Genomic DNA, 16,441 nt, shown 5'->3' on the forward strand with positions numbered 1-16,441 from the left:
TAAGGTGAGCATTTGCCCGCTGAAGTCAGTTACGACGCAAAACTGCAGTCAGGTCAAGACCATGGTGAGGACGACGAGCACGCAGATGAGCTTCCCTGAGTTTCTGACAGTTTGTGCAGAAATTCTTCGCTTGTGCAAACCTACTGTCTCAGACAATCCCGCAGGTGAAGAAGCCGGATGTGGGGGTCCTGGGCTGGCGTGGTTATACGTGGTCTGCGGTTGTGAGGCCATTTGGACGTAGTGCCAAATTCTCTAAAAGGATGTTGGATGTGGCTTATTTTAGAGACATTAAGATTAAATTCTCTGGCAACAGTGCTGGTGGACATGCCTGCAGTCAGCATGCCAATTGCACGCTCCCTCAAAACTTGGCATTGTGTTGTGTGACAAGACTGCACATTTTAGAGTGACCTTTTATTGTCCCCAGCATAAGGTGCACCTGTGTAGTGATCATGCTGTTTAATCAGCTTCTTGATATGCCACACCTGTCAGGTGGGTGGATTATCTTGGCGAAGGAGAAATGCTCACTAATAGGGATGTAAAAAAATGTGTGTACAAAATTTGAGAGAAATAAGCTTTCTGGGATCTTTTATTTCAGCTCATGAAACATGGGACCAACACTTTACATGTCGCGCTTACATTTTTGTTCAGTGAACATTTCAAGTGCTTGCATTTGATTATTATTAATCAAATACAAACCTTGAATTGATTACTTCTTTCTGGTTATGTAGGTGAATATAGCTGGTTAAATTTTCTGAAATTGGCAATCCCTGAGTAATGTGATTACTCAGAACCACTTACTCCTATTTATATAATGTGACTTTGAGACTGTCTTTGTGAAAGTGAAGGTATTGATGACGGTCTGCCCAGCAAGCCCTTTACATTTACATTTAAGTCATTTAGCAGACGCTCTTATCCAGAGCTTTACAAATGAGATGAGCTGGTTATCCATTGCTATAGTATAGGTTGTGAAATATGGTTAAGTCCAGAGATGAGCTAACACGGGTTTCCCTGATATGGCTTTCCCAGCAGACAGAAAAGAACATAGTAGATGAATGGAGGAGGAAATGAGGGAAAAACAGAGAAAGAGCAGAGTTAGGTAATACTGTGACGCAACAGCATGTGATCCTGACATACCGCTTCTGGCCTTCCAGGTGTGTTAGTGTAAAGGGCAGGGCTATTGGCAGTAGCCCATCTGTCTGCAAGTTGGAACAGTGTTCAGCTGCAGTATAAATACATACACACCTGAACCTGACTCATAAACACACAGACTTTACACTGACATTCTAAAGAAGCTGAGACACAGCTTAGGTGGATATTTACGTGCTGGTGGTGTATTCAGGTAGCTTTTACCTGCTGGTGGTGTATTCAGGTGGATATTTACCTGCTGGTGATGCATTCAGGTAGATATTTACCTGCTGGTGGTGTATTCAGGTGGTTTTTACCAGCTCGTGGTGTATTCAGGTAAATATTTACCTGCTGGTGGTGTATTCAGGTGGCTTTTACCTGCTGGTGGTGTATTCAGGTGGCTTTTACCTGCTGATTGTGTATTCAGGTGGATATTTACCTGCTGGTGGTGTATTCAGGTGGGTGTTACCTGCTGGTGGTGTATTCAGGTGGACCCCAAGAGAGAAGTCACTCCATTCGGCACTCTGATCTACGCTCTTTCTATCACATTGGACTTTGTGCACAATATACTAGTACATTTGTCAGAGACAGTGAATCCGACCTAAACCCCCAGAGAGCAAGCAGAGACGACAGAGGCAAGGGATAGGTAGATACTCCAAAGGGACTGGTATAAACCTTGAGAGGTACCAGACTGCAGCGACCAACTGGACCAATGGTCTCTAGATTTTTGGAAATGGCGCTGTGGAGACGGACAAAGGCTGGCAATGAGGAGTGTAACCGCGCTGTCCTGGTCGCAGTGTCGAACTTTGACCACGGTGTACCACTGTGCAGGAGGCCGGGGGCAGAGAAAGACGCCAAAAGACTCCACCGTACCCTGACCAGACTGGGATACAGAGTGGACATACACACTGACCTCACCTCTCATGAGATGTACACACTCTTCAAGACAGGTAACACACACAGACACACACATACCTTATACACACACACCCCTGCTCTACATCAGCTCTAAAACAATAATAAATACTTTATATCATGGTTTTATCCATTTTATCAAACGTATCAGAGTTCTTACATAATGTTAGCAATTAGGGGACGGTCACAGAGTCCACTGCAGCCCTGAATACAAAACAATTGAAAACCTACACTGAGTGTACAAAACATTAAGGACACCTATTCTTTCCATGACATAGACTGACCAGGTGAATCCAGGTGAAAGCTATGATCCCTTATTGATGTCCCTAGGTAAATCAACTTCAATCATTGTAGATGAACGGGAGACAGGTTAGGAAGGAATTTTAAGCCCTGAGACATGGATTGTATATATGTACCATTCAGACGGTGAATGGGCAAGACAAAAGATTTACGTGCTTTTGAACAGGGTATGGTAGTAGATGCCAGACCCCACCTTGACCAAACTGTGGGAAGAATTGGAGTCTACATGGGCCAGCATCCCTGTGGAGTCCATTCCCCGACGAATTGATGCTCTTCTGAGGGCAAAAGGGGGAGCACACCTCAATATTAGGAAGGTGTTTGGTACAGTCAGTGTATACACACACATAAACAGAGTGTACAAAACAAAACATTTAGGACACCTTCCTAACAGATCGTATCTCTTGTCTTGCCCATTCACCCTCTGAATGGCACACACACAATCCATGTCTCAATTGTCTCAAGGCTTAAAAATCCTTCTTTAACCTGTCTCGTCCCCTTCAGGGGGAGGCAGAGGAAAGATTATTTGCCATTCATTGTTATTTACAGTTACTTACAGTAGTAATCATAGGAGATTTGAAATACTGTATGTATGGCGTGCAGACAGAATGAAATGATGACACACACAAACACACACACGCACACTCACGAGACAGAATGTCCTAGTAATAAAGGATGACACAGTCCTATACACACCTGTTTAATAACTACTGTGCAAATACCTGCGGACATATGCACACACCGTGCTGTGCCCTGCAGACAGGATCACAGATGGATAAGCTAATCTTTCACTAAAGCAAACTGTTCTGAGGAATCGCATACCACCATCATCACATGACCCAACAGGGGAGATAATGTTATATTAATGTTTCTTCTTCTAACCAGTACAGCCAGAGAGGGATGGGCCGACCCATAGTCTGGTTCTTCTCAAGGTTTCTTCCTTTTAGGGACTGTTTCCTTGCCACTGTGCTGCTGTTAGCTCTTAGTGGGTCTAGGCCAGTAAAGCACTTTCTGACAAAACATTTATAAATGAATACAATTTCATTAATTGATTGATTGCAGAGAGCGAGCGGCCGGTGAAGGAGTGTTTCCTGGCAGTGCTGTCGTCTCACGGGGAGGAGGGCTGTGTGTTCGGGGCGGACGGAAGGCCGGTTAGACTGTCCCACATCTTCTCCTGCTTCAACAACTCACACATGGAGGGAAAGACCAAACTGTTCTTTATCCAGGTCAGTACCATTATCATCAATCACCACATCCACAACAAAAAATCAGTCAGTGATATGACAATCATCATTAGTAATCATCTCTCTCTCTCTCCCTCTCTCCTTAGGCGTGTCGTGGGGGTGAGCTGGATGATGGGGTGACAGTGGAGACGGATTCAGCAGGAAGTGATGTCACTGAGGACACTCTGTCTCAGTACCTGTCCATCCCCATGGATACAGCGGTGATGTACGCCACCACGCCAGGTTACGGGGCCTTCATGCACCCTCTGGGTGCTGTCTTCCTCCAGACACTCTGCATCCTATTGGAGGAGGAAGGGGGCAGGGCCTTGGAGCTGACACGCCTCCTGACACGCCTCTCCCACCGTGTAGCCTTTGGCTTCCAGGCCAAAGGTCGTCTGCTGGGGGGGAAGAAGGAAATGCCTTGCTTCGTATCGAGACTGACCAGAGAGGTGTTCCCATTCGCCGAGCGCGGGAAGGAGGGCGGGGCCAATGGGCTTTCTGCAACGACATTGGTCAACCCAGAGTACAACAGACCTCGCAAACCATCTATAAGCTAAACCCAAAGTCTTTGTGAGATCTAAAGACACTTGTCGCTCACAGATTGATAGGGTAGACTTGCTCTGTCAGCTACATTAGTACGGATGATTTTCAATGTGTTGTTAGCCAGAGGGTTGTGAGTTCGTGCAAAGGTTGGGACAGAATTTCCACTCTGTTACTTGTGTGCATGTTCGTGTGCATAATAGAAACAGAACATTGTGAAGATCAGATATGTGGATAAAGGAACAGATCTGGAGGTGTTGATGGTTTCACCTCAGAGTAGATGATTATGGCGTCTTCCTTTACAGACAACTGATGCATCTTAAAATATTATAGATAATGAACGGTATACTATGTTACTTGAGTCTATTTCTTTAATTCAAATGGCAACCTATGGCTAAGCTTCTGCTTCTATTTGAAACCATTAAATGTAAGTTGAACACGCATGCTCAATGTTGAGTGTGTTAAAAACGACTTTGCGTGTGACAATATCTTTTTTCATTCATTGCTTTGATAAATATAATGTTCAAGGTGTTTTTAGTATTTTAACTGAGACAATACATGACTAAGTTGTAGCGCTCTGACTGGTACAGTGAGATGGAGAGTAAGTTGAAGAAGACACAGCTTTACGCCAGATCAGTGCACCAGCAGGCTCAGATTTGAGTGCTGTAGGAGGAACACCAGTCCAGGTAGACTAAAAGATTAAAGTCACACTATAGTCTCCTTTTCACCTCATTTACTTAAACAAAAGGAACATCTCAATAAGTGGCCCAGGTATCCTCATGACATGGCACAAGTGGGGTTCTCTATTTCTCAACTATTGTTCCCGCAAGTATGGGGGAGTCCATCAGACCAACTCCTTGAATGGCTGACTCCAAGAAGTTTGAACTTGTGTAATTTTTTGTTGTTGCTAAAAACGTGTTCTTTTTTTACCCTTAAGTGCGTGTATATTACTGTATAAGTGGGATATTGTTTTTCCAACAGGAAAAGTAAAAAGATTGCTGGATTGTATCTTTACTCTTTGAACCCACATACTGAGCTGTGAGAAGGACTACAGGCCTTTCCCCAGACAGACAAGACAGGGAAAGAAGAACACATAACATGAACGCCTGTCACCTGATACACTCTGGCACATAATTACCTACCACAAACAAAGCACACTGATAAACCACCTCATAAACACATCTGATTCATTACTGATACAAATGTACTTCTCAGCACTATCACTTTCCGCTCTCAAGACTCATTTACAGTAATTTAAAAAAATATTTTTATTTATTTAACTAGGCAAGTCAGTTAAGAACAAATTCTGATTTTCAATGACGGCCTAGGAACAGTGGGTTAACTGCCTGTTCAGGGGCAGAACGACAGATTTGCACCTTGTCAGCTCGGGGATTTGAACTTGCAACCTTTCGGTTACTAGTCCAACGCTCTAACCACCAGGCTACCCTGCCACCCGTAAGACGGACTCTCTGCTGAGGAACTCTGAGGTCATGACCATAAGAGTTACATGTTTAATCATTAACCTGGGAGTTCCTTCAACCAGCTGATTAAATTTAGTAGAGCAACTGATACCATACACCTATGCATTTACATTTTAGCCATTGAGCCGACGCTCTTATCCAGGACTTACAGGAGCAGTTATGGTTAAGTGCCTTGCTCAAGGGCACATCAACATATGTTTTACATGGTCGGGGATTCGAACCAGCAACCATTTAGTTACTTGCTCTTAACCCCTAAATTACCTGCTCTGAGTTTACCCAGGGCTAGTACAGACACACGACGTCTGCGTGCCAAATACCCAAGTTCAGCCTTGTTCCGATTGTAAGACGATTAGATCAGTGACTGTGCACTTTATTGTAGTAATAAAGGTCGAGTTGGGGAAACTTGTTCTTGAACAGATCATATCTAAATCAAATCCAAATCAAATGTTACTTGTCACAAGCGCCAAAAACAAATGGTGTAGACCTTACAAGCCCTTAATTTCTTGAACTACATTTTTGGTTAAGAAAATATTTACTAAATAAACTAAAGTAAAAAAAATAAAAAATAAGTACATTTAGGTAGGGGTAAAGTGACTATGCATATAAAATAAACAGTGAGTAGCAGCAGTGTAAAAACAAAGGGGGCGGAGGTGTCAATGTAAAAAGTCTGGGTGTCCATTTGATTAATTGTTCAGCAGTCTTATGGCTTTGGGGTAGAAGCTGTTAAGGACCCTTTTGGGACCTAGACTTGGCACTCCGGTACCGTTAGCCATGCAGTAGCAGAGAGAACAGCATTACTTGGGCGATTGGAGTCTGACAATTTTTTGGGCCTTCCTCTGACAACGCCTAGTATATAGGTCCTGGATGTCAGGAAGCTTGGCCCCAGTGATGTACTGGGCTGAACGCACTACCCTCTGTAGCGCCTTACGGTCAGATGCCATAACAGGCGGTGATGCAACCGGTCAGGATGCTCTCGATGGTACAGCTGTAGAACTTAAGGATTTGGGGACCCATGCCAAATCTTTTCAGTCTCCTGAGGGGGAAAAGGCGCTGTCGTGCCCTCTTCACAACTGTCTTGGTGTTTGGACCATGATAGTTTGTTGGTGATGTGGACACCAAGGAACATAAGCCGCTCCACTACAGCCCCGTCGATGTGAATGGGGGTGTGTTCGGCCATCCTTTTCCTGTAGTCCACGATCATCTCCTTTGTCTTGCTCACATTGAGATTGTTATCCTGGCGTCTCTGACCTCCTCCCTATAGGCTGTCTCATCGTTGTCGGTGATCAGGCCTACCACCATTATCGCCAGCCAACTTGGTTTTGTAGTCGTGCTTGGCCACTCAGTCATGGGTGAACAGGAGGGGACTAAGCACGCACATTTTATTTGTGCTGGTCAAACATTGAGGTTCATAGGAAACACTCACCTTCGATGATGAGATCCATTGAAGATGCAGTGTGTTAATTAGAAAGACTATGCTACCAAAGGCAAGACAACACAGGAACAGACACGTTTCAGAAATAAGTAGATGTTTATTATCAAGACTCATATGGGTCATATGGGGGGTTATAAAAGAATAGGGGAGGGAGGGAAACCAGATCTACACACATTACTACCACAAAGACTGAAACGTACATTGATCTATTTTTCTTAAAAAATGTACCTTTACTTTTTTGTATTTTATACAAGTAGCAAATTGGACAAATTAATACAAAAAAAAGGTAGGATGTTGCAATACCATTTGACAAAAAAATGTAGTTACATGAAGCCAAGTTAAAAGAGGTGTGGTCAAATATTGACCAATAATTGTTTCCTTTTCATACTAATATAAAACTAGGTCTAATATCTATAAAAGGTTAAAAAAGTTTATTTACAGACAAAAAAAAACAATAAAAAAGTAGGAAGAAATTGACCCTAATCCTAAAGCAACAGTGGGTGTTGCAGGCTTTTCCCCCCCAGCCCAGCACTAACATGATTCCGCTAATCAATGAATAATGATCTTCATTTAAACCTCTATTCAAACACTATTTAAATTGTGTGTGGTGCTAGGCTGGAGCATCATGTAGCCCTCAAGGAGTTGTTCACCCCTGCCCACAGAGTAGAGAGGACTCTCCAACACACTGATAGGGGGTCAGATATTTTTTCATCCCACCCATGATTAGACAGGGTTTAGAGGTATCTGTGGTTAGGGGTAGTGTAATGCTTAAGGTTACGGCTGGCCTTAGAGGAATCTGATCATAGATCTGTGGTTAGCGTCTTTGGGTTTTAATTATTATTTCTAGTGACGAGGGAGAGTGGCTGGGACTGGAGCATGGCATGATGGGAGCTCATTGTTGATTGGTGGATAGAGGTGGGAGGAGCTAAGCCAGAGGCAAAGGGGATTGGTCGAGACAGAAGTGGTGGAGTCTGTTTGCTGGATGAGCTCATGTGGAGAGAAAATGGGGGATGAGAGGAGGGGGATGAAGATGAAGAGGTATTGGGGGTAGGGGGCGGGGGGAGGTGTGTGTGAGTTAATAAATGTGAATGTGTGTGAGACTGGATGTGGGTGTAAGCCTGACCGTGTGTGTCCCTGTGTGACTGCAGACGAGGGGGTTTGGTGGTGAGGGAGAGGGGCTGGACCTGCTCAGGATGTGTGTGCTCGGAGTGTGAGTGTGTGTGTTCGGTGTGTGTGGGTGCGGGAGCGGCAGGGGAGGCCAGAGCAGTGGTGGGCGTGGCTGGAGAGTCCAGAGAGGAGGCGGGACTAGCCTGGGACAGGTGTGTGTGTGTCAGGTGTGTGTGAGACACACTGGGTCTCTCCTGAGTTCCATAGGACACACACGACTTCTTGAGCTGCGCGGAGAAGTGCTCTATAGACAAAATAAAAACACACTGATCAGTCTTGCTGTTACTTTGCAGTCATGTCATTAAGTAGAACAGAGTAGGTCACTTCTCATATTGCTCTGATCTTGAATGTATTAGGTGGTTCTTACCCTCTGGAGCAGCTGACTGGGGGTGTGTCATCTGTCCCTCTGGAGCAGTCTCTGGCCTGCCATCTCTCTTCCTTTTCTTCCTCTTCCCCTGCACACACACACAAAATCACATCACATCCTCCACCACCACACAGCAACCAATCAAATCACTACTAAATAATTACTACTTACGTAGTTGTCTCTAGCTGACCATCCAGGGTAGAGTTGGGAGTGTAGCTGTCTCTCCTTGCGGGCCATATCATAGTACTTAGACTGCTCCTCACGAGACAGAGTGTGCCACTGTAGACAGACACACAGGGTTAACACACACACTCCCTTCTGGAGCATAGGGCATTGACCACAACGTTCAGCATGAACGCACACATCATACAAACAATGACCGTTTGTGAGCACGCATACACACACACTGCCACTCACCCTGCGTCCCAGAATCTGGTTGATGGCAGCGCTCTCCTTCAGGGTGCACTCAGCCACCACCTTGGGTCTCTGCTCCTTCATGTACAGCATAAAGGCATTCAGAGGCTTCTTCACGTGAGGCTTCTTCTCCTCCTTCTCTCTGTCCCCCATAGACACAGCACACCTCCTACACACAACACAGCACAGAGTTACGGAGTCAGCAACAGGGGTGTGAGAAAGGTGTGTGGTTTAAAGAGCTGTGTGTGTACGTACCCGTGCTGGTTGCCATCTCTCGGTTCCTGTTTGATCGCCGTGGAAACGATGGCAGGGTGGGGGACTGACGTCTGGGGAGGCGGGACCATGTGGGGTGAGAAACGACTGGACACAAAGCTGTCAAACACACACCATACCACAAACATAAATAACAATTAAATGACATGTTTGCAATCTTTACAGAAGTACAGTCTTCACAGTATGTAGTCTCCAGAGGAGTGATACGTGGATGTGTGTAAGTGATTAGGTGAGCTGTACCTGGACATGGAAGAGTTCAAGGCGAGAGCTGCAGGGTAGGATGGTCTAAACCCCCCCACTGGAATACCGTACATGGACTGGCCCTGCCTGGAGACAGAAAACGAGGGAGGGGTAACAGTGTCACTTTTGTAATAGCATATGTTGTGCTAAAAAATGTTGGCAAAATAAACTAAACCATTATTGTATTTATCATGAGAGTTTGAATGGGCGTGTGTGTGACTCACAGCCAGCTCAGCGGGTGTGTCATGTGTTCCATGCCTCCAGGAGAGAGAGGGTAGTAAGGAGAGAGCTCTGCTGGGTGGGGGGTGGGGGGAAGACCTGGAGAGGGGAGAGCAACATATAAATCTGTTGTTATATAGCAACAAGTGTCATCTGACAGATATCAAACGTAAAATGTGAATCACCTAGGATTCAACATTAATACTGAGTATTCCAGACAAAAGCAGAAAGAGGGATGAGAGAGGAGAGGAACTTTCATACCCGTGTCAGCTGAGAGGTGAGGAGGGGGTGTCCGTGGGGGGAAGGGGTCTGGACTGTAGGACAGGAGTGGGGAGAAGGGGGACAGATGACTATGCTGCACCACTGGTACCTTATTGGACTAGAGAGAGAAAGAGAGGGAGATAGAGAGGGATTAGATTTGGAACAGCTATACAATGCTTTCAAATCGACATGAGCCTTGGCCCTAGGGCCTGGGGTTGTTTCTGGGCTGACTGGCTGTATCAGTGAGAGGGAGCGAGTCCTCCACCAGGTCTTCAGGGATATCCTCAGATACCCAACACACACTCCGTTACATACACACACTCATCTCATACACACGCGCAGTCCTGGTCTCTGTATCAGAACACACACAGCCATCGCTACACACACCACCCGGAGGTGCTAAAGTCCTCATTGTCTCTGGACGGATTAACACCATTCAGCTTTAACATTCCTGCTAGTGTCTGTCTACAGCAGGTTTGAGGGAGGTCAGGAGGGTGTGTGTGTGAGTGAGCATGGAGAGGGTGAGGGAGGACGCAATTCAGGTCACCCGAGTGCCATGTGTGGATATTCCAGGAGACATGCTAAATGGCTGATAGTAGCAGAGCAGGGAAACTAACCACGGTAAGTTTTGTAATACAAACAAGGTACTTCAGTAAAGTATGTAGCTAGAAGCTTACTTGCTACGTACAGTTGTCCTTTTACATGTTATGTGTCAGGGCAAGTGATGTCACTGCACAGTCACTAGACTGTAGTGCACACACACTCACCATGTGAGCAGGGGAGGGAGAGCGAGGGTCTTTTAAAGCAGAAGTTCCAGGAACATCCAGCATGGGCCACTTCATCTGTAGATACTAGAGAGAGCGAGCGAAAGTGATTTAAAACATACGACTGATTCATTGTTTGCATGCACTACATATTAAAAAAGATTTAATGGACAAATATGACATATCGTGAAACAGGTATGAAGAGGGGTGTCTGTGGAGGGACGTACGAGGGAGGATGTGTGTGCAATAGGTGTGTGTGTGTTACAGAGTGTGAGAGGTTGAGAGAGTGAATTCCGATGACTCTCCACATGGGTCTGGGTCAGATTAATGTATGCAGACAGACACACACACACCCCCCCTATGTGGTGAGTGTATCAGTCAGGCCCCAGCTGCACGTCTCTCTACATTAGGGTTTATGTGTGGGAACGGTTGCTTTTAGAAAAGCCAGCGCTTAAACATAGTGTTTCCCCTAGGATTTTTTTTCTGCAGCCGTGGCAAATTTAGCGGGGTGGAAGGGGTGGAGTGGTAGTGGGCATGGGCATGGGCAATGGTGCAGTTTTAGAGGCCCTCTTGGCTGCGGACTAAAATAAAATGTGTTTTTATTTCAACTTTATTTTAAAACCAATTTCCTGCAATTATACACATTTTACCATGAGGAAGATAGAATATTTTACAGTTTTGAAGCTTGTTTCCTGCAATTTTATACATTTGTCATGGGGGCTAAGAGACAAATTGCAGTTTCAAAGCTAATCTCCTGCAATTCTGCAATGGTCATGGCTTATGCCTTGCTCTTATGCTATCTGAGTTACTGAAACAAATCAATGTGGGGCCCATGCCGTGACATTTTTGGAATTTCAGATTCTCCCTGACTGTAGTTTTTATTTTGGTGATTGTTAGTTCTCAAATATAATCTAATTTTAAAAACTGTATTGCTCTCAATCTTTTCTACATACTTTATATCTGGTTTTAGCCGTTTAAGCTTCCACTGAAAATGTTTTACCTTCCCGAAACCCTGGCCACAATTTAGCAGCGGCAGTGCACCACTGCTAAATGCATATAAGGGAAACACTGACGTAAACCACAACAGCTCAGGGGTCAGTCTCCACTCAAAGGAAGTGAGACAGGAAGGAAGAAGGGATAAGCGAGGGGGCTAAAAATGGACATGGCAATTTGCAGGAGTAGAGAGGTCTAGTATCTGTGTAGGGACAAGAATCTTGAGGTGGAAAGTGACCTAGAGGTCGAGAGAGGAGTAGTAAGATGTGCCATAGAGGGGGAGAGAACGTGTGTGACGGGTATAATGCAGGGGTTCTCAAAGTTGACAGGGATGACTGCGGATGTACTGCAGGGAGTAGATTATTTTTAGAATTAATATTACTAACAGATCAAACAAATGTTGGCCAAGGGCTCCGTGGAATAAGTTTAGAGAGTGTAATACAATATTATTAATCTACAGTTTGTGTAAACCTTGGCCACCTGGGCCTGGGATGGATATTGGTATGCAAAAATTACAGGCATAAATGTACTACAATTTAAACTTTAAAACTGCAAAGTTCTCTCTCTGCCCCATGATAAAATGTGTAGAATTGCAGAACATTTGTTTAACGTTCTCTCCATTTCCAAGAGATGGGCCTTTAAAATGTTCCATCCCAGGGCCCGAAACTTGGTTCGTCCAGCCTTGCACTTCCAAAGTCATAGTAGAACTCCTTGTGTTGTGATTATGAGGGGTCACTGATGAATTCGCCATCACAAAATGTTATTTTTGTTCATAGCATACCAACATGCTACATTGAGTCGCTGACTACAGTTGAGGAAAAAACTAACATAGCACACACAATAAGGGTCCCATTGTGTAGCAGGTCAAATAAAACAAAAATAATGAGGACCACAAGAACATAATAAGTGTTTGCCTGTGCAGGGAGTGTGTGTTCACTGCACAAGGAGAGAAAGTGTGTGAGAGGCTGAGCAGCTCTTCCTCCATACTCTCTATTGTTACCACACACACACACACACACACACACACACACACACACACACACACACACACACACACACACACACACACACACACACACAGCACCAAGCCCAGGAAGTTCTGGCTGTAGCTCTAACTGAAACCAGCTGTTAGAAATACCATACTGATGAAGCCTACACATATATACACACACTCTCCCTTTCTCTTTTTCTTTATCCCTGAACAATAAGGAGTTAGCTGCTCTATCATGAAGTCACTGCACAGCTGGAGGCTAAACATACTGCTTCTTATAAAACACCAAGACACAAACCAACACCCCCCACCCTCCTTCATTTAGCATAATAGGTTTCATAAGCAGTTTTGTAAACACTATTCACAATAAATAAAAAGCTGTAAACAGCAGTAGGTAGCATCATTTAGCTTTCTTTGTATGTTGCAAAAACATTTGATTGCAGAATACAACAGAATCCTTTTTGAAGTTCAGCGAGAGAAACAAAGGAATTTAAGTCCACGTCAGTTTCTCTCTGCAAACTAGTTAGGTAAAAAATATATAAAACTCCAAAGTTTGAGGTCACTTAGAAATGTCCTTGTTTTTGAAAGAAAGCACATTTTTGTCCATTAAATAAACCAAATTGATCAGAAATACAGTGTAGACATTGTTAATGTTGTAAATGACTATTGTAGCTGGAAACAGCTGATGTTTTATGGAATATCTACAGAGGCCCATTATCAGCAACCATCACTTCTGTGTTCCAATGGCACGTTGTGTTAGCTAATCCAAGTTTATCATTTTAAACGGCTAATTGATCATGAGAAAACCCTTTTGCAATTATGTTAGCACAGCTGAAAACTGTTGTGCTGATTAAAGCAGCAATAAAACTGGCCTTCTTTAGACTAGTTGAGTATCTGGAGCATCAGCATTTGTGGGTTCGTTTACAGGCTCAAAATGGCCAGAAACAAAGAACTTTCTTCTGAAACTCATCAGTCTATTCTTGTTCTGAGAAATGAAGGCTATTCCAGGCGAGACATTGCCAAGAAACTGAAGATCTCGTACAACGCTGTGTACTACTCCCTTCACAGAACAGCGCAAACTGGCACTAACCAGAAAAGGAGGAGGAGCGGGAGACCCTGGTTCACAACTGAGCAAGAGGACAAGTACATTAGAGTGTCTAGTTTGAGAAACAGACGCCTCACAAGTCCTCAACTGGCAGCTTCATTAAATAGTACCCGCAATACACCAGTCTCAACGTCAACAGTGAAGAGGCGACTCAGGAACTCTGCCTAGAAGGCCAGAATCCCGCTGTCCAGTGTCTGTTCTTTTTTGCCCATCTTAATCTTTTATTTTTATTGGCCAGTCTGAGATATGGCTTTTTCTTTGCAACTCTGCCTAGAAGGCCAGCATCCCGGAGTCGCCTCTTCACTATCTTTCTCACATTGAGGGAGAGGTTGTTGTCCTGGCACCACACTGCCAGTTCTCTGACCTCCTCCCTATAGGCTCTCATATCGTTGTCGGTGATCAGGCCTACCACTGTTGTGTCGTCAGCAAACTTAACAATGGTGTTGGAGTCGTGTTTGGCCACGCAGTCGTGGGTGAAGAGGGAATACAGGAGGGGACTAAGTACACACCCCTGAGGGGCCCCAGTGTTAAGGATCAGCGTGGCAGATGTGTTGTTGCCTAATAAGTTAAAAAATAAGATAAATTGCAGAATTGGTTGGGAGAATGTAAAACGTCAGCCATGTTCTTCGGCGCCATCTTCACATCTCCTGCCTAACTCTAAAGGCTTCTGCAAGCTTCCCATCCGAAACAGTTTATGCATATATTATGACGACATTTTGTGACGTTTTGGCATCAGGCAAGAATTTTTCCCTCGAGGCAAGCCAAAGTCTATGCCCCTTCGTTGGTGATTGGTCAACAGTAGGGACTCCTCAATGAAGTGTTTGTCATCATTCAACGAGACATGACTCGTTTTCATGCTCATTTCTTCACTTCACCAAACACGGAAGTTAAATCTAACATTGAGTGACTAAGATCTCCTCAGCAAAAACATCACAATTCATGACAGATTCCGAGTTCTTAGTCTAATTATTTTGAGGAAGTGTATACTGGCCACGGTGTCTCAAGACGGACAAACAGTACTACTGCCGCTTTTTATTGTTTTCCAAGCGAAGTTCTTTTCAAATGAAGGTCGAAGGTACACTATATATACACAAAAGTATGTGGACACCCCTTCAAATTAGCGGACTCTGCTATTTCAGCCACACCAGTTGCTGACAGGCGTTTAAAATCGAGCACACAGCCATGCAATTTCTATAAACAAACATTGACAGTAGAATGGCCTTACTGAAGAGCTCAGTGACTTTCAGCGTAGCAGTCATAGGATGCCCCGTTTCCAAATGTCTGCACTGCTAGAGCTGCCCCGGTCAACTGTAAGTGCTGTTATTGTGAAGTGGAAACATCTAGGAGCAACAATGGCTCAGTGGTAGACCACACAAGCTCACAGAAAGGAACAAACGAGTGACGAAGCGCGTAAAAATCGTCTGTCCTTGGTTGCAGCACTGACTGCCAAGTTCCAAACTGCCTCTGGAAGCAACATCAGCACAATAAATGTTCGTAAGGAGCTTCATGAAATGTGTTTCCATGGCCGAGCAGCCGCACACAAGTCTAAGAAGACCATACAAAGTGCCAAGCGTCAGCTGGAGTGGTGTAAAGCACACCGCCATTGGACTCTGGAGCAGTGGAAACGCGTTCTTTGGCGTGATGAATCACTAATGCTCTCATGGCTGAATGGAAGCAAGTCCCCGCAGCAATGTTCCAACATCTAGTGGGAACCCTTCCCAGAAGAGTGGACGCTGGCCAGCAGGGAAGTTATTGTCCCTTCGCGCTCTAGCGACTCCTGTGGCGGGCCAGGCGCAATGCACGCTGACACGATCACCAGGTGTACAGTGTTTCCTCCGACACATTGGTGCAGCTGGCTTCCGGGTTAAGTGGGCATTGTCAAGAAGCAGTGCGGTTTGGCTGGGTTGTGTTTCGGAGGACGCACGGCTCTCGACCTTCGCCTCTCCCGAGTCCGTACGGGAGTTGCAGCGATGGAACAAGACTAACTACCAATTGGATACCATGAAAAATGGGGAGAAAATGGAGAAGGAAAGAAAAATAAGGGAAAAAGGGTGCATGTTAAAAGGGGAAAGGGTTCCTGAACAACCCTCCCTGGGTTTACAGTATCCATGGGAAACAGCTTTTCGGGTTTCCCTGGTCCTGGAGAGCTAGACTTAAAGATGCAGCCCGGGATCTTAAGCACAACAAATTTGCAACATATTGTACACTTTAAAAAAATTGTCAGTATGATATGTTATTATAAATAATAATCATAGCAGGACGTAACATCATACGAAACAGATGTAGTACTTTTTTTTTTACGGGACCCATTTTGGCTCGTGAGCACCACTTTCAAAATTACTGGCTGAAATTATATAAAAGTTTTACTTCCAGTCCTGGAGAGGAGATATCTCCTTTTGTGACTGAATCTGATTTCACCCCTAGAGTTTTTGGTCCATATTTCTGTGAGGATAGATGGTATGCTATGGTTCAGCTAAACCAAATAAAATGTTATTGGTAAAATACACATGTTTAACCGATGTTATGGCGGGTGTAGCGGAATGCTTGCGTTTCTAGCGCCAACAGTAAAGTAATATATAACAAGTAAAATCTAACAATTTCACAACAATACAGTCAAATCCAAAGTAATTAAGA

General features: G+C 44.6%; 2 protein-coding genes across 4 annotated transcripts in view; one reads left to right on the plus strand and one right to left on the minus strand.

Annotated features, from left to right (window-relative positions):
* Nucleotides 1-1,243: 1,243 nt before the first annotated feature.
* On the plus strand, nt 1,244-5,104 carry LOC111961772 (caspase-7-like). Its single transcript, XM_023984296.2, has 3 exons — nt 1,244-2,075; nt 3,400-3,563; nt 3,668-5,104. The coding sequence occupies exons 1-3, from the start codon at nt 1,838-1,840 to the stop codon at nt 4,115-4,117; spliced, it is 852 nt and encodes a 283-aa protein (XP_023840064.1). The 5' UTR covers nt 1,244-1,837; the 3' UTR covers nt 4,118-5,104.
* A 1,986-nt stretch (nt 5,105-7,090) lies between these two features.
* LOC111961773 (transcription factor 7-like 1-B) overlaps nt 7,091-16,441 on the minus strand; it is a 29,190-nt gene continuing 19,839 nt past the window's right edge. For 2 of the 3 annotated variants that reach the window (XM_023984298.3, XM_023984297.3), the window contains exons 4-12: nt 10,722-10,805; nt 9,955-10,072; nt 9,699-9,792; nt 9,475-9,561; nt 9,217-9,333; nt 8,965-9,130; nt 8,719-8,826; nt 8,548-8,635; nt 7,091-8,424 (exon numbers count right to left, since the gene is read on the minus strand). In XM_023984298.3, the coding sequence (XP_023840066.1) occupies nt 7,844-8,424; nt 8,548-8,635; nt 8,719-8,826; nt 8,965-9,130; nt 9,217-9,333; nt 9,475-9,561; nt 9,699-9,792; nt 9,955-10,072; nt 10,722-10,805 (1,443 nt within the window). In that variant the 3' untranslated portion in view covers nt 7,091-7,843. The remainder of the gene's footprint in view (nt 8,425-8,547; nt 8,636-8,718; nt 8,827-8,964; nt 9,131-9,216; nt 9,334-9,474; nt 9,562-9,698; nt 9,793-9,954; nt 10,073-10,721; nt 10,806-16,441) is intronic. The other variant, XM_023984299.3, reaches the window with a different exon arrangement.

The sequence above is a fragment of the Salvelinus sp. IW2-2015 genome, linkage group LG4q.1:29 (assembly GCF_002910315.2).
Source record: "Salvelinus sp. IW2-2015 linkage group LG4q.1:29, ASM291031v2, whole genome shotgun sequence".
In the NCBI taxonomy this organism is placed as follows: domain Eukaryota; kingdom Metazoa; phylum Chordata; class Actinopteri; order Salmoniformes; family Salmonidae; genus Salvelinus; species Salvelinus sp. IW2-2015.

Coding starts and splice junctions, on each gene's coding strand:
- LOC111961772 (XM_023984296.2), top strand. CDS start 1,838: ATGGTCTCTAGATTTTTGGAAATGGCGCTGTGGAGACGGACAAAGGCT. Junction 2,076..3,399: donor GTACACACTCTTCAAGACAG/GTAACACACACA, acceptor GATTGATTGCAG/AGAGCGAGCGGCCGGTGAAG. Junction 3,564..3,667: donor CCAAACTGTTCTTTATCCAG/GTCAGTACCATT, acceptor CTCTCTCCTTAG/GCGTGTCGTGGGGGTGAGCT.